The sequence below is a fragment of the Desmodus rotundus genome, chromosome 2 (assembly GCF_022682495.2).
Source record: "Desmodus rotundus isolate HL8 chromosome 2, HLdesRot8A.1, whole genome shotgun sequence".
In the NCBI taxonomy this organism is placed as follows: domain Eukaryota; kingdom Metazoa; phylum Chordata; class Mammalia; order Chiroptera; family Phyllostomidae; genus Desmodus; species Desmodus rotundus.
This window is the reverse complement of record NC_071388.1, coordinates 24,086,176-24,104,669: the sequence shown is the minus strand read 5'-3', so window position 1 is coordinate 24,104,669 and position 18,494 is coordinate 24,086,176. Positions and strand designations below refer to the sequence as shown.

At 39.9% G+C, this 18,494-nt stretch overlaps 1 protein-coding gene across 1 annotated transcript in view; it reads right to left on the bottom strand.

Moving 5' to 3' along the window:
• The window catches only part of GFM1 (G elongation factor mitochondrial 1), a 38,696-nt gene extending 20,810 nt beyond the window's left edge, over window positions 1-17,886 (bottom strand). Inside the window, exons 1-11 of the mRNA XM_024563070.4 lie at window positions 17,678-17,886; window positions 16,270-16,422; window positions 14,787-14,919; window positions 14,140-14,344; window positions 12,236-12,352; window positions 10,105-10,255; window positions 8,845-9,002; window positions 7,494-7,578; window positions 4,959-5,096; window positions 3,348-3,449; window positions 1,179-1,235 (exon numbers count right to left, since the gene is read on the bottom strand). Of these exons, the coding sequence (XP_024418838.2) occupies window positions 1,179-1,235; window positions 3,348-3,449; window positions 4,959-5,096; window positions 7,494-7,578; window positions 8,845-9,002; window positions 10,105-10,255; window positions 12,236-12,352; window positions 14,140-14,344; window positions 14,787-14,919; window positions 16,270-16,422; window positions 17,678-17,767 (1,389 nt within the window). The 5' untranslated portion in view covers window positions 17,768-17,886. The remainder of the gene's footprint in view (window positions 1-1,178; window positions 1,236-3,347; window positions 3,450-4,958; window positions 5,097-7,493; window positions 7,579-8,844; window positions 9,003-10,104; window positions 10,256-12,235; window positions 12,353-14,139; window positions 14,345-14,786; window positions 14,920-16,269; window positions 16,423-17,677) is intronic.
• Window positions 17,887-18,494: the final 608 nt, after the last annotated feature.

Below are 18,494 nucleotides of genomic sequence, written 5' to 3'. Positions count from 1 at the left end.
GAAACTAGGAATGAAGACCTTTATATGTTTAACTTCTAGCCCTGCATATTCTGAAGGGAAAAGCAAACAATTGAGCAAAGTACTCGGAATAAACTGTGACATCTTACTGTAGTCAGATGTAAGATTTGCTTTTCCTCAAATTTCTGAGATGGGAGTATTTTAACGTTTCCTGCCACCTCAACAATCTTTTTTCTATAATGAGATGGATCTGTAAAATCTCAAGTTCCTCAAAATAGATGAAGTAGCAGCTGTTAATACATCCACAACACTAACCAGAATAGGTTCTGTAGATGACAGTTCCCAGATGACAAGAGGTCATAACTGCTCACTCAGTGCATGAATGAGTTCATTTCAATGCCATATTAACGTGATAGTTATGAACATCAAAGAAATTTAAGCACTAAACAATTAAGATTAAATTCCAATGGCAAGCTAATGTGAATGCAAACTTAAGTAATCTTGGCTTTGTAAAAAGCCAAATGACATCATATCCAATCATAAACTTGTTATATTTGAAAATGAGAAAAGCAGTCTTGTTTACAGGCTTTCCATGACTGTACATTTACTTTATAACTACAACATAATCCATGAGGCAACATTCTAATGTACTTTACAGTGAGGTTTTCCTACAACTCAGGACAAATGCCCACTTCCCCTTGTCCATCCTCTTATGATCCGAACCTAGGAAGTTACACTTACCAGTCTGGAGCAAATGTTACAGCTTTGCTTAGTGAAGAGTTACGAGGTAGTCTCGTAAGTACCATCAACTTCTTTAAATATACTGAGGAGTAATTACTGCTAACTGACTGGTAAATTTTAAAAGGTGATCTCAACATCAAAAGAGGAAACAGAGACGGTAAGATTGCTGGTTATTGCAAGATACCATGTGCATTGTGAAGACAGATGAAAAAGAGCTCAGCCCTGGCTGGTGTGGCTCAGTGGATTGAGCGCCAGCCTGTGAATCAAAGGGTCACCAGTTCAATTCCCAGTCTAGGGCACATCCTGGGTTGCGAGCCAGGTCCCTGGTAGGGGTCACGTGAAAGGCAACCACACACTGATGTTTATCTCCCTCTCTTTCTCCCTCCCTTTCCCTCTATTAATAAATAAATAAAATGTTTTATTAAAAAAAAAGATGAAGTGTTTATTGTAATACACTGAGTATTAAAGCAAATTCCTACCTTGTTAGATGGCTTCATTGCTATTGAAATGACAGGGTCAGGAACATGAATTGACTCCTAAAATATTTTTTAAAAAACAGAGAATTCTAATATAGTACTGAATGAATCAGAGTCAGGGATGGATTAATTTTAACTATCTGTTTTACATCAGAACAAAGCACTAAACATCTTCAGGCTAGACAATATATATCCTGGAATTAAAAGCATGTACTATATGCATTAAATAAATAAAAATGTTAATATATTCATAAATAAAGGCATCCATTTATATGATCTCATCCCTCCCAAAACAACAAAAATAAAGTATCTATTCATTTACTTAACTGTTTATGACCCTAAAGTCTATCGATACCTTCAATTTAACACACTCATTATAATGAATCCAAATGCTGAGCTGTAGAATTCTTATTGACTGGTGGCTACATTTACTGTTGCTATCTTCTGATAAGTTATTTATTTAATCAAATTATGATCACTGATAAGAGAAGCAGAGAAAGGGCACTAGATTCTTTATACATGATACTTCATTCAATCAACCACAACTCTGAGAGGCAGATATTATTAGCCCCATTTTACAAATAAAATCTTAAAGACATGGAAAGAAAATAACGTGGCCAAAGGCCGGTGGGTGATATAGGGCAGACTGTAACCCAGGTCTACTTGCTCAAAGCCTGAGCATTCCACGGTCCCCGGTCCCTTCCTATTGCTAATGACAAGCACGTGGAGAAAGCCCTACTACTCCTGCTCACAAAGCAGTGCTCTTATCCAGAGCCCCCAAAAGCCTGCACAGATTTCTTTACTTTCTGTACTGTCTTACATCACCATTAAAACCAGATATTAGACACTATTTTACACACAACACTGTACCGTACAATTGTGGGGCTGTCATATGATCTGGGAGTACTGTAGTGCTCATCTGCCAGGGTTGGACCAGTTCTCACATAGTGATCCATTGTAAATTTGTTCCCTACAAATTACCTATCCCCTCGGTAGTCATATTCTTTCTTTACTAAATTCACTAGAGTCTAATTGTATGCGGAACAGTCTGTTCTCTTAAAGGGACAAAACTGGGAAGTGAGTAGGGAATTCAAAGGCAGGAACTGCCGAAGCACGTGTGGTGGAGAGACTACTCCTCAGCACAACCATTGCGTGGACCGCGAACGGACCCGGGCCAGAACAGAGGTGGCTCACCGCCAACCCCCTTAGAGACTCGGACTCTAACTGATGTTCACTCTGACAAACAGGAGGCACCCCTCTCTTGCCTCCTGCTATGAGCTGGTTCCTGGAGCAGGCTGACATCTGGACCTGGTCAAGCATGCTATATAATTTCCACATCAGGCAGCATTCCTGTACTAGTACCTGTGACTGCTCCCCCCTTTTTACCGTATAGAATAATTCTTTAGCACCTGTTGGAAGGGCAGAGACTACCCACTTCATCTTGCTGCTGCCCAAGATGTGCCTCCTATGCAAGTTCCCCTTGAAAAATGCTGTTAGGTGCCAGACTAGAGCGGCCTGCATCTTTTCTAGTCTTTCCCTGCCCTCCATGTACAGAGGTGGGTTTTCAGTCTCAGGGCTTTTCCCAGGGTCTACCTGTGCTACCAGCATGTGCTTCCCTTCAGGGTGCCTCAGTGAGAAAAAGGGACCTATGTGTGCCACAGAGCAGGCTGTCCGACTGTCTAGTTGCATCTTGGTTCCCTTCTGTTACGTGATAGCCAAGTCTGGTCTAAATGGTAGTCTGCTCTTACAGTTCCGGAGGCAAGAGTCTACTCTGGTTGCTGACTTCGAAGGGAGGAGCACTCCACGCGGACCAGCCTGAGAACAGTGACAGCAACTGGAGACCTACCCACAATGGGGAGGCTGAGCTCAGGGTAGAGGAATCAGAGCTACACAGACCGGGTATATTTTCCTGTGTAGAGGAGATTTTCCCTCTACACTAAAAACCCTGGAGGATCGTGAAATGACTTTACTAAGAAAAGCCAGATAAATTTGCTTACAAAGCACACTTGTCCAACTGGCATTTAAAGAGCCACAGCCAATGTATTCTTGATGTCTACAGCACTACGCAGTGAAAACATTTGTGGTTGTTTTTCTGAAGTACTACATGTACTAAATACAAACGCAGACTTCTGAAACTCAAATGATAAACAGCTTTGAAATTAAATAACTTACCATAGAAAGCCCACTATTATCCTTGTTTGTGAATGTGTCTCCACTAGCACAGTCAATGCCAAACAATGCACAGATGTCTCCAGCAAATGCTTCCTCAACATCCTAAATAAAGAAATAACAAGTAATACAAATCAGAATGGGGCAGCTAGACAGTACTTGCACAATAAACCCACTGAGCATAAACAAACATGGCGGAAGCTCCCCATGAATTTTATAAAGAATGAATTAGCTAGAACCAACACAGCCCCAACCATGGCAAGACACACCTTAAACGGGGCCCTTACTTAAACCACATTTCAGTAGACAAGATTTTACTCTACAAGGGAACCCAGAGCTACGGCAGCATTATTTGGAGTGTCTGCAGCACTGAGAGAACGGAGCCTCGCAGTTTTGCAGTTACCTCCATGGATTGAGAGCGTGTGTTGCCACAGTCCAACAACAAGATGCGTGTGACAAAGGTGTCCGAGAAAAGCCTACAGAGGAAGTTCTGAAAACAAAGGCAGGAGAATGGCGTCCCTTTTACTTAAAATAATCTTAATTTCTCACAGATGCAGGCAGTTAAGAAAACAGGAAGTCTAAGAACAAAGCATTGGTGCCTCTAAACTTCCTTGTTTTTGTCCTTTTATATGATAGTTCATTCATACCAGCTGTGGCTGTGAATGAGCAAGTGCGTGTGTGTGTCTTACTTTAATGGTTACACAGCTGTACAAGTCTCCCGGTTTCTGGCCCACAAAACAGCTGTGACAATCATTAATCCCTCTAGCCTGCCCCCTGCTGCCTATATCTCAAAACAGCAATTCTGTCCAATTTTGAAAGACTGCCTATTCATCTTCCAGGAGATACGAAAGTTATGAGCACCAAAAATTACTGAACATCTGAAGACTGTGCTTAGACTAATTAAGTTTCTCCAGGAATAGAGAACTGAACTGGGAAGTGGTGAGAGAAGGAGACAACCTCACACACTCGGTATTCCTACCAAGGCCTAACCCTAGTGGATCATGGATGGCTAGGACAGGTTCTGAACCAATTCAAGAATTCAAGCCACAGTTTATCTCCCAGACCAGACTTTAGAGGTCTGAAATCTGCAGGTGGATTCTAACACCATTATGGCTGTTCTTGGGGTGGGTTCTACGAATATAAAGCTCTAGCATTACACAGAGCTTTTGGACCAGCCATATTTCAGAAAGCATTTTCACTGAACAATATGGGAAAATGTGTGAATTTACTACTGTCACCTTTCAGAACCACAGTTCCATTGTCCTAAAAACCTCTTGTACTCTTTGTAATGACAGCTCTTGAGGATAGTGCCGAATTTGAGTTCTGAGTTTTGGGGAACTAACTGTCCCCTCTCCTTAACCTTGGTCACTGAGGAAATCCAGCTACCTCACGAACAATGGTATAAACATTGTATTCTTAACATCTGCTAATGTAGCCCATACTAAAGTGCTACGTCAGAATTGTACCACACCTAGCTAGAAAGGAAGAAGTTAGGAAAACACCTTCAATTACAAGTGATTTTCTTGTGGGGCTTGGGATACCAAGAAAGTAAGTAGACCAGGTATTTCGCCTGCAGTGGAGAAATTTCTGAGCTCACGGTGACCAGGCACTTGCCTCCATCATGTCGGCGTGCATGCGCGCCAGCCGCTGCACCCGCACTTTCTTCCTGGTTCGCGTGTTGTAGATGGTGTCACCCTTCTTCAGCTGTCCTTGATAACTGCGAACATAAGTTAACTGTCCAAAGCGACCTGCCTAGAAGTCAAGATTGGGTAAGGGCAGAAAGAAAACAAACACATAAGAATCAAAATCAGGAGGAAAACTTCTTATCTCCAAACAGTCCCTCACCAATTTTAGTAGTTCTGAATATAGGTAATTAAACGGTTGTGTTTTTCTTCATGGTATCACAATCCAAGATAATACTTCTGCTCTCTTTGAAAAAAAAATTATTAGAAAAAGATTTAAATTATTTATTTAAGGAATTATACTTTTGTCTTCTGTATTATTTTGTAATTTCAGTTTAATACAATAGGACATAAAAATAAGGAATAATTAGTGGAAAGACAACAAAAATATCATTAGAAATAATAAGACATCTAAAAAAATTAATAATCATCTGGAAATCTTACAATTGAGAGTTTTGTAAAGTGACCGAATATAAAATGAATAATTAAGGATCAATTTCTCCTGAACAGTAATAACAATAAGATATTAATTTACAGGTTTAACACAATAGCAACCGAAATCCCAAGAAAAATTTTTAAACATTTAATTAGTGATCTTAAAAATCATGTAGATAAGTAAAAATAAAAAACTTTTGAAAATGTATGTTAATGAGAAGAAACTAAGACTAATATAAAAACATTTTAAACCCTCCAAAACTTAAAAAGCATAGAACTAGCACAAATTAGACTGAACATTCCACAGAATATGGTATAAACATCTAAAACATTTAGTTCATTTATCGACAGGTGATAGAGGAGACACGACAACCAAGGGAAAAGTGCCACATCGTTCAGAGCCGGCCACTGGACAACTGGCGGAGGGGGAGGGGGGCCGTCGGGCCCTGCCTCACTGCGCGCACCTCATACCAAGTTCCAGTTGGGTTAATGGTAAAAAAATCCCACCATAAAAAAAGTAGAAAATAAAAAAAGTGTTTATTAAATATATTCAAAGAAGACAGTTTCTAAGGTTAAAATTGAAAGAATGACTAAAGACAAAGACTGACAGACTTGACTATATAAATTTTAAACTACTGATTGTTTTTAAAAAATTAACTTTATTAGAGAAAGCTCGTACAAGTAAAAATTTTTTACCCTAATTTTTTAAAGAGGCAATTACAGAAGAAAAAACACAACTGCATAATACAGTATATGAAAAGATATTCTCTATCATTAGTAATTAAGGCAAGGTAAAATATTAAAATAATTTTCATTTATGAAATCAGCAATGATTTTAATAATAGCATTCTGCTCAAGATTCAGCAAAATAATCTAATACATTAATTCTGAGTATAAAAGCAATCTGGCCACAGAAATATTAATGTTGAATATTAACATATTCCATAACTTTAACTCTATAATCATTATTCTGGGGATCCTAAGAAAGTATTCCTAAACATGTGTTTTTAAAAGCTTTATGTATAAAAATTGTCACTGCAATGTTATTTCAACTTTATAATTTAAAATTACCTTTTTTTCTCATTTTACTGATTATAAAAAGTACATTATAAAAATTTTAAAATTTGGAAAAAGCCCCCAAAATATAGTTCTGTCCATACCACCTACAACTTATCCACCTTTCTTTCCCCACATAAAATAATATGAACAGAAGCAAAGACACCCCAACAAAAAAGCATACCCAGTGACCAAATCTTGGTTTCTACTACCATTCTCTTTACTAAAAGGAACAGGACTCCTAAAGAAGAGGCTGATTCTAGGGCTGGGGTGGGGAATATGCAAGATAAGCCTGGAATATCCTGTACTGCCAGAAAGGGAAGGAAGCAGTCAGAAAAGCAAACACTGGGGCAGGTCAAAGGAGCCAACTGAAAGAGCTACAATGGCCAAACCTGGTCAATCTAGGCAATAAAATGAGGAACGTACTACTGGATTGTAATTCAAAGAACCAAGTATTATATTTTGTTGTGTATAATGTGCCCTTGTTTGCCCAAATTTCTTAGGGAACAATAAGGATGCGCATTATACACGGGTATCATGACTGCATGCCATGGGAATAGCAATGAGTACGATAATCCCATGTATAGTGCGCACAAAAACGTAGGTGCGCATTATACACAGCAGCACGATATGAACGGCAAAATACAGTACATACCCAGAAGTCCATACTGATATAAACAAATGACTGAACACATAAATAAACGGGGGAGAAAAGACAACTCTCCCGTACAGAAGAGTCCCACATAACTTAAGTAGATGTCGCTCCCTCAAGGAGGTGGAGCATAATTTCCATTCCTTAAACGTGGGGTGTGCATAGTCACCTCCTTCTAAAGAGTCAGTATGCAAAGGGAGAGAAAAGAGTAACAGCGGAGAAACCTATAACCAAATATGTCATGACAGTCATTTTATAATAGTAATAAAAGCCTAAAGGAAAATTTCTACATATAACAGTCAAATACATTAGAAAGCAACTTACCTCCAATTTAAAAGCCAGACCTACAAATGGGTGGGAGTTGTCTCTCTTGGAGTTCATTAAGATTTTGGTTTTCTCTTTTGAGTCACTTAAAGTAAAACAAATACAACTCTGTGAGATGCTATATTTGATATTTCTTTTATATCAATTTGTTTCATCAAAGTGTATTATCTGAGAAAAAGTACATGTGCCAAACACTCGGACTTTACGCATTAGTGAAGTTTCACTGAAATAAATCTGTAAGAATAGACTTAGAATGGGCTTGGTCATTACATTGTGACAGGTCCAGAGGAAACTAAAAAACCCACAAAAATGGTCTGATAGAGAAAGAAAAGAAAAATACAAGGTCTGTCCAGAAGGTATCCAGCCGTGTAATATTAGAGACATTCATTGAAGAAGATACAAGAAACATTGTACATGGGACAATGATGCCTCAGTCCCCTTCAAAGTAGGCACCTTGGGACCTCACACAGTCCTCCCAATCGCCATCAGCTGCCTGGTTGTATTTTCCTGAATCTCATCGATGGTCTAAAATCTCTTCCCTGTCAAACGTGATTTTAGTTTTGGGAAAAGCCAGAAGTAGCAGGGTGCCAAATCTGGGCTATAGAGGGGCTTAGTCACCTGGGTGACTTGATGTTTCACTAAAAATCTCTGTACAAGATGTGATACGTGAGCAGGCATGTTGTCGTGATAAAGCTGCCAATCACCAGTTTCCCATGGCTGCAGCCTTCTGAATCATCTGAATAGTTTCTGTGGAGGAATGTTCAGGCTTAATGCAAAATTTGATGCAGATTTGTTGCTCTACTTGCTCAGTCATCTTGAATGTGATGGTCACACCGTACACATGCTCACTCAATGGCATGTACCACCCCCGTTGACTAGTACGGTGAAGTTGTCAATGTTCAGTCATGGGCATTCCAGTTCACTCCCATTAGCTTCCAGGTTACATCAATATTGTGCAAACCATTCTCGTTATATTAACAATGACTGGACTTTTTCTGGAAAGACCTCGTAATCAGTGAGAGTTTAAAAAAAATTTTTTGCTTCATGTAGCCTTTTTTAAAAAAAACTACGACTGAGAACAGCTGGTCCCAAATTTTTCTCATGATGTAAACCTTGATGGAAAATAAAACAAATAATATTTCTAACTCACAAATACAATGTAATACGGGAACTGGGATAATAAATATTTTTGTATGTGCCAAAATTGTTACCCAACTAGAAATGGTAACTGTTTTTGTAAATTATGAAAAAAAACACAAACACAATTACAAGAACATTTCTTACATTCTTTCATAGTGTGTAAATGTTAAAGTATTTCTGCATAAACTAAGAATCAGTTTCCAAGACTTACTCCTCCTGATTGAGAATGGCGTAATTCTGGACTTCAGATGGATTTGGGAGGTATTCCAAAACAGCATCTAAAAGAGGCTGAACTCCTTTGTTCTTCAAGGCACTTCCCACAAAGACAGGAGAAAATGACCTAGATAAAGTAGCTCTTCGGATTGCAAGCTACAAAAAAAAAAAAATAATAATAATAATTAGTCAATCCTAAAAATTACACTTTGTGTTTCAGATCAATTACATAAAAATTACACTTTGTGTTTCAGATCAATTACAAACTAAAACATGAAAAAAAAAAGATTAATACTCCTTGGAATATTGGCTCTAGTGGAGACTAGAATCAGGTCCTCTATAACTTAAGGTCAAAATACAAAACAAAGAGAAAAAAAACAGATGCCTTTTCAGGGCTAAGAAGCTACTTTCAACACCTTTGAAATGTCACTAATTTTTAACTTGATAAAATTATATGTACACACACACATACACTTAGAAGATACACACATAGAACAGTGTAAACAGTGTGCTAACTATGTAAAACACTATGCTAACTGCATAAAATAAAGGAAAAAGAATACATATATATATATATATCGACCTCTTGAAAGATACACCAGCAACTTATTTACTGGTTACCTATTTACGGGAGGGGGCAGAAAACTAAGCAACTGTGCACTTTTGCATATTTTAAAATGTTTAAACCATAAACATTTAAAAAAACTTTCATGTGATAAAAAATTCAGTGTCATCTAATAAAAAATATTTAATTAACTGATTTATTTTCTTTTTTTTTAAAGAACACACATACTTATTGCTGTAATGTTCTTTCTTAATAAAAATGTACTCAAAAGATTGGCTGTTTAAGTGTCTCTTTTTCCTAGAACACACTACGACTCCCTTTCCATTTTAAGATATTATATAAGTCAGTTATATAACACAATATATATTATGTAACATATAACTGAGTTAAATAGAACTCTTATGACAGTAATATGCATGTCAAGTATATTTTGAAGAAACCAATTATGTTAAATAAATTTACTCCAATTTCATTAATAAAACCCGTGCATAAAAGCATCATGTTCAGGTCCATCTATGCTATCACAAAAGGTAAGATTTCTTTTTTTTTCTTTTTAAATTTTTTTACAGCCAAGCAGTATAAAAATAAATAATACATTTTTTTAAAAAAGGCATCTTGTTCACTCCCTGAGAAACAAAACAAAACTTTCTCTCTCTTTTTGTTTAATATAAGACTTCTTTTGAGGGCACTTGCCTTTAAATCAGAAATTGAGGGGATTTTTTCTTCCAGGAACATCTCACCAAGCTGCTCGTCTGAATTGGCAACACATTCAATCAGTTCCTGCCGGTGGTCAGCTGCCGCTGCCCTGAATTCTGCTGGAATCTCCTCATATCGAACAATCTGACTAAGAACAGAAATGGTTTATTTTGATACTTTAAGAATGTGCAATCAAACATATAAAGTACCAGTGAAAAAGTTAAACTAATAGCTAACAATCTTGTTAGATGAGAAAGGGCTCTGATATATTTGTATTAATACGGTAAATAATACTAAGAGGTATCTTTAAAATTCAGACAGCAGGCAAAATAGGCAAAGCAAATGGCTCCAGACTGTACTACTAATAAATGGAAGAGCCAAGACTCAAAGCCAACCTAACTTCAAAGTCATCTGAACACCTAAAAACTGTATTAACCAAATTAATCAAAACATCAGTCTCCTAACAAGCAGGATTAGAGACCTGACTATTCCTTTCCATTAGGAACAAACCCAATCACATAAGTTTTAACACAGACAACCCCATTTTACAGTAAAAAGCATCAGTAAATACAACAGACTCATCCACCTTGGCACCAGTTCTCCATTCCTCTAGAGGCCAAAGAGGTAAGTCACAAATAAAATATATACAATGAATTAGCAAACATACTTGATATTTAGAAATATTAGATGAAAGTGTTCAAAGTATTTTAAAAATGAAACTAATGTCAAAAGAATAATAATCTTTTCAGAAAAAAACATAACTAAATAAAAAATAGCTAATTGCAAATAGTTCTAAAGAGTGTTCTTCATAGTCTTTAGAGCTTAATTTCTTCCTTTCTAGCAAGCTCTCTGGTTCTTTGACTTTTACATCAGAATCATCAAAATACACAAACCCAGTGGTCTAGGGCTGGGAAAGGGGGCAGGTTTATTAAGAAGTTCCAGCTGTGGTTCTGATGTATAACAAAGTTAAAAAGCCTCTACTTTAGAAGACAGAAACTTGTACCCTGGTAGCTCTGGGGAAGTGGAATGATTGATTTGTTTACAAATATTTGTTGAGTACCCACTCTGTATCAGACAGCCCACAGGCTGGCGAAACAGCAGTGAGCAAACCTGATAAAAATCTCTGCCTCCTGGGCCTTACAGTCACTTGAAGGAATAATAGGCCAACTCTGTTGTCATTACTTAGCTGTCACACAAGAAGTGTGAGAAACACTCCATCTGCTGGACAGCTCTATGAGACAGCTGAAGAAAAATTCTGCGTTCAATGACCAAGATACCTTTTACCCACCTGCCCGACAGCAACCCCAGTTCACAGCAGAGGTAGGAAACTGCCAGGCTGTTGGGGCCACTCCTCAGAGCAAAGGGCCATTTATGACCCCCCACACTGTGCAGATCAGTGCCACTCAAAGCACGGTCTGCAGACCTGGGAAATCAGCATCATTGGGAGCTTTCTGGAATGCAAATTCCAGGCCCCACCCTGAGATCTACTGACTGGGTCTCTGGAGGTGGACACAAGAGTATGTGTTTCAACAAGCTCTCCAGGTGGTTTTCCTGAATGCCATGGTTTGATGAGCACCAAGCAATTACAGTATTTGTATGCTAAGGTTGCCCCAAGTTGACTGACAAACCAAATACTGTGTCAAACAGTTACCAATTTGCTTCTTGTATCACCTAAATATCTGTACAAATTCTGTTTTTTACACATTAATCTTTTTATCTTTGTAATGCCATGAAGTAGGTAGAGGATATATTTATGATTCTTATTTTCTTACCAGTTTTAATCACAATACCCCGGATATAGCTGCTCCCTAAAAGTCTGCAGAATGAATGAGTGGATGAATGAATGTGCATTCCATTACTAACCCAAGTTGAAGGCCTTCTACCACACCATACATGTCATAATGTGATGTAAATATATTACCCAACAAGTAACATACTCTCCCTGTGAATGAATACTAAGCAAAATGGGAAGCAACTAGGATTAAAGGCATTAAAACAAAATCATCTTAGAGGATATTCTTCCAGCAACATTTGAAAAAAGTGTTTATGTTTAAAGAATTCATCCTTTCCTTCTCTTTAGTACATTTTTTTAAGTGTAAGAGTTTAATGGTATATTTTTAATACTTACCCAAAGTCCCCGTCAAAATAGATGGCTCGTTCTTCAATAAGATCTATAATACCTTTAAAATTACCCTCCAAACCAATGGGTATCTGCATAAATGCTGCATTATGGCTTAGTTTAGACCTAAAATAAAGATAAAAATGAATCAAGGGCAGATGTTGTGGACCTGGGAGGGGTGGCATCAGCAGGTCAGAACAGAGGATATAAAGGAGCTGGGAACAAACTGATGGCCAAACTCATGCTCAGGAAGCCACAACCCTGTTTTGGCAACAAAAAGAACTCTAAAAGGACGGTGGGATAACCATGCCCACATCGAGTCAGCCGACTCCAGCCAAACAGACTACAGCTGTCTGGAGAAGTTCTGACAGGAAAACTCTCAGCGCGGGTGTTGAAGCCAGCGTGTAACCACCACCAGGCACGACACTGAATGGAAACTACACGCACAGGCTGGGATTCTCACTCGAGAAGAAACCTGCTCTCGCTCCCACTGCCTGCTATGGACTCCAGGTGCCCATCTGTAAGTATGGACAGATACCGTGACACCCCCAAATATTTGAAGGAAACCAATAGCTTAAGAGAGAGGTGTGAGTTCAAGAAACAGTACTAACCTCCAAGGAGAGGCTTACTAGAAGAAGTAAAATATAAAGGTCTGAGAAGTAATTACCTCTATTAATAAGGATATTGCAATAAAAGACAAAGTCTATGTAAACTAACTATATATAATTGCTGAAATTAAAAAGAAAAACACAAGCTAAGTCGCTGCAGGGCTGCAGACGGACAGCAGATTAGTGAACTGGAAAACCGACCTCAACAGCTCACTCACTGCCCGTTACAAAGGAGAGACAGAAAGCAGAAGAAAGCACGGTGGAAAAGTTAAAACACAGAGACCAAATCCAAAAGTTTCGAATTCTGCTCAGTGGGAGTTACAAAAATGAGAAAACGGGTAAAAAGAGAGTGAAGCAAACCAAAGTGGTCAAACAGATGCTCAAAGAGAATGTCCTAAAATTCAGAAAATGACTTGGCAGAAAGAGTCCCTGCATTGCCAACCACAACGAAAATGTAAGTAATAAAAATAAAAAGTGAAAATGTTTCATTTTACCAAGAAAACATTGCAAGTATCTAATACAGACGAATTTCACTCTCATACTCTCAAATGCATCTCTTTCACCAAAGTGCTGAGAGCAGCATGGCCACTTAGAGTTCCGCGACACCGTCCCTTTTGTCATCGGACACAGCACTCGCAGTCTTTCCACCCTCACCAACTTTGCTGCCTGTGGCCGGCGGCTCTGTCTTGTGTGACCTGGGTAGAAACTCCGCAGCTCCACTCGCACATCTGCGTGAGGTGAAAAGCGGAACCCTGACTCTTTGCAAAGGCTATCTGAAATACACAGAACTGTGCAAAATGCAACATGCTCTAAGAACCGCTGGGCTCTAACTGGCACAGAAAGGAAGGGTTACCGTTGTCTTAGCAGGCGTTTGACCATTGAGAACAAGGGAGTACAGCACACTGCTTCGGGGCATTAATTACATTCCTCGGGTTAGGGTTAAACTGAAGATGATCCTCTGCATTTGTCTAAATAAATGCAAAGCACGTTTAGAACCTACTCCAGGTTCTAACTTCTCTAATTAAACAGAAATTGCCAGACTGTTTTCTGAATTCACCCTCAGCATCCCTACAATTTAGGTCCCATTCTCCCCATTGTACAGAGAAGGCAGGTGAGGAGATCACACCACCAACCAAACTACTGACTTCAGTGTTCCGTTTACTGAAGTAAGTCACTCACATAAATACATTTTTAAAAGGAGGGGAAATGTAAGAATAAAGCTTAACGACACTGAATGAACTGACCTGGATACAAAGTTTGTTATCAGATCATCACACCCTCTCCGTCCTTCCTAAGGTTCCGTACCTCATTTGCTGCAGCGCCCTGGCGGGGCTGGAGCCCACCCGGTCCAGTTTGTTAATGAAAGTTAGAAATGGAACGTTGTAGCGCTTCATCTGCCGATTCACAGTCATGGTCTGGCACTGCACCCCTCCGACCGCACACAGCACAAGGACTGCGCCATCCAACACTCTCAGGGCCCTTTCAACTTCTATTGTGAAGTCCACGTGCCCTGGAGGAGACAAAGAAGTGTGTGTGGTCTTAAAGAGCAGTGTGAATTTTTATAACATGTATAACTAAAAGTCTTTATATCTCTGCTCATCACGTAAGTCTTCCAGTCAAATGTGAATTTTTTAAATCACCAATACTATTTATTCATCACCATAAGGTCCAGGGGCCCCACAAGATCACTTCAAAGAGATACAAGGGCATGGGAGGCTCTGGAATCAGCTACCACATGTGAAAGGTACAGCCTTCCTACTCACAATTTACTAGTACTGGTTTTCAGGGAAACCACAGAAGGATGAGGTGCTCTAGGTCCCAAGTCAAAGTTCTCTAACAGGGACTCAGTCACTCTTTTGAGTGTTATTTGATACTCAAAAATGAGCTGCATCAGAATAGCTAAATGTGGTTTTGCCCAAACGAGCTGCAATAAAACCAAGAACTCAACCCACCAGGAGTATCTATAATGTTGATATTGATATCTTTCCACATGGTGTACGTGGCCGCTGACTGAATAGTGATTCCTCTCTGCCTCTCCAGTTCCATGGAGTCCATGACAGCACCAACTCCGTCTTTACCTTTCACCTAAACACAAACACAGCAATTCAGACTGCTCCGCCCCTGTACTCGAAGAAGCAAAGAAATCTTTACTGAGATGTAGCCAGAACACAGGTAGTTAAATGATGTGATCTGCAGAGAAGCCTCATTTGTCGAACCGTGTCACCTCATGGAACAGAGAACATTGCAGGTGTTCGCCCTCCATCACTTGCCTAACCCCGTTTTCACTGGCGTTCTCAGCGACTACCGCCCGAGCAATCACCGTCTTAGAGCCTTCCCTGCTCCTTCTGCACGGGCCCGTCCTCCAGCCTCGTGTTAGTCTGTGAGCAGATGTTCAGAGAACAGAATTTTCCCTGCTCTGCCGCATATGGATTTTGAGGCCCAGGTGGGAAGGATTCAGCTTTTAAAGCATGTGATTTAAGAAGATGATCTTCATCTGAAGAGATATTTTTAAATGGAGAGCTAGGTTACTCAATGATAATGGAATTTCTTCAGGAAAGTTTCAAGATTTTCTTAAATATTTTCTTTTCTGATATATTTTTTAAAGTTTTTTTTTCTTTTATTGATTCTAGAAAGTGGGGAAGAGAAGGAGAAAGAGAGGGAGATAAACATCGACCAGTTGCCTCTTGCATACGCCCCAACTGAGGACCAAACCTGCAACGCAGGCATTTGCCCTGACCAGGAATCAAACCTGAAACCTTTGGGTTTGCAGGACGATGCCCAAACAAATGAGCCACACCAGCCAGGGATGATATATGTATTTTTAACTATTAAGCCCATACTATGTATCGTTTTAAATCCTTTTTTTCCACTTAACACTATAAACGTCTCTCCGTAACATTAAAAATTATGTAAATGCATAATTTTTACATGCATTTAAAATACTGTAAACCGGCTGGGTGGCTCAACTGATTGGAGTGTAGTCCCACATACCACAAGGTTGTGGTTTCAATCCCTGAGTCCAGAAGGGTATGGGAAGGCAGTGGGGGGGGGAGGGGAACAGATTGATATTTCTCTCTCACATCGATGTTCCTCTCTCTCAAATCAATAAATATATCCTTAGGTGAGGATTAGAAATATAATAAAAATTATGTAAGTACTATTTGGATGGTTGCTTAAGGGTACATCATATTGACTTAACATTCTCAAAAGACAACCCACTGGTACTCGATATACCTACTATGATGGTCTCTAGACGGATTCCTTAGGGCAACATTTCAAGCCTATTTGAACTGTCCACTTTGTGACAGGAATTTGATAAAAGATCCACTGTACCCATTCTTTGAACCGTTCAGGTTTGGTGAAGCTTATTCAATCGTAACCACAAAACAATGAGAACAAAGCGCTAACTAATCTGGAATCAGCACGAACCACTACCTCATGCATCTTTGCGATTCTGCCAGTGTAGTAAAGCACTCGTTCTGTCAGAGTAGTTTTCCCAGAATCAATGTGAGCTGAGATTCCAATGTTTCTTATCCTTTCATTAGGAATCACCTCTGAAGAACACCATCGGCAGACCTTCCAATTAACCTGAGGAAAAAAAAAAAGAAGAAGGAAAATTCAATTCATTGCACAGCAAGCAATCAGAATGGGTTTGGCGGACATCTCTCCTCCATGGATACGAAACATCATCCCAGCCAGCCTGGAAAGGCAAAAGAATAAATGTCTCAACCTGCAACTCTTGGAATCAAAGGAAAGACTGCAAGAAAGGACAGAAAAAAATATATCCCTAAAAATGAATCAATCAAAAAAGATATATTCAAATAATTAAATAAAAGGGGCAGATACTTTCACTGAAGGTTACAGGTTTGAAACTATACACTGGGGCTGATAAAACCAGAAGGACAACTCCCAACAACTACTTTGATAGGAAACAGTTCTTGGTTTAAATTTTACTTAGGTTTTTCCCCTTCCCCTTTACTGTAGTGCAGAGCACGCAAGGTTGTTTGAGGGCTTGTATGCCCTATGCATGGTGCAGTAGTTCCCAGGCAGCCTACAAAAGGTTTCCAGTTCCTTCTACACAAAAGCAATTAATGACATTTAAAAAAAAAAACTTTATTTTAATCGTGGGGAGGGGGTAAATCTTGCATTTTATGGAGACAAGACACGATATAAACCTCTGCCACCACTTCTGGGAAAAGGAAAGCAAAAGACCTTGGAAAATATGGGTAAAATATTGAATGGAATCTGGGTGATAGGCACTTAGTTGAGGCAAAGCCAGGGACACCAGCAAACGAAGCAAATGAGGTCTGCATGATAGGAAAGACTCAACTCCTACCTATCCATACTTCTTCATTCTGCGCCCCCCGCACAAGGCAGAAACAAAACCACGGGAAAGTACCAAGAGGTTCGAGCGCCAAATCAAATAACCCCGGGTCGTATGAAAGACAGGGCAGCCAAACCAATGACGCTCTGTAATGAAAAGAGGACTTGATAATGAGTCAGAAACTCTGGGTTCGAGCCCTGGACACACTAAGTTTTCAGCTGTCTTGACCTTAACTCTAGTCGCTTCTCTTCAAGGTGGTATACCAAAAAGAAGAGGCTTAACCATAAATCGGGGGCACGTCCAACCTCCCAGGGCACCGAGACGCTGCTCAAGAGTAACAAATAATTGTGAAGGTACGATGCGCTTTTCATCACAGAGGCACGATGCTTGTATTCAGAGCTGTCAGTAACGAGGTGCCAGGAAGGGAAGGGGTGTTACTACCTCCCTGGCCCTGAAGGGACGCAAGGTCCTGGGGACAGTCCCTAGTTCGGTCTCCTCTGGCCGGGCACTGATAAATACCTGTTTCCCCTGCCAGCCCAGGACGGCGCGGATCCGCGGGAGCTGCCCGCGTCCCAGAGCCGTGACAGCGGCTGCGCCCAGCAGCCTCATGACGAACGCAGAACAGGTGCGGAGGTTCAGCAACTCCGGGTGTGCTCAGCAATCCGCCCCGCAGCCAGAGCGTTGAAAGTCACGCCGGCAATCAGTGCCGGACGAGCACTTCCGGGGTGAAGGACGCGGGGGAGGAAAAGAGGGAAAGAGGGAGAAGCTTCCGGACCTCAGAGCGGGGCAGCTCCATTTGCTGCCCGGGCGCCCTCTTCCGGCTTGGAAGAGAAAGTGCAGTAGCCTTGCGGCACTATTTGGGCTTTTGAATACTTCCACAAAGATGCAGCCTTTAAACGTGAATGTTTTGCCGACATAGCAATGTGGAGAAATGTTTGTAACAGAATTTAAGTGAAAAAATGCAAAGTTATTGTCTATGCTATTACAAATATTTAAAAAAAAAACATTATTGTAGGAACTGACCTGAAGAGAACATGGGAAAATAATGAACCATCAATTATTTGTGCATTTTCTCATTACAATGTGTTCTGTAATTGTTTGATGTTATATGCCCAGTCCAAGGAAGACAGTATTCTTGATTCCACTTGAGTCTCTTGGTGGCATCTCAAACCTAGTATGTCCAAAATGGAGATCTGATCTTCCTCCCAAAGACTTCTGCAGCCTTCATTGTATAAACGGGAACAACGTTGATTGCCCATACCAAAAATGTCAGTCACTTGGACAGCACTCTTTGACACTCCTAATCAGTCAGCATATGATATAGGCACTACCTTCA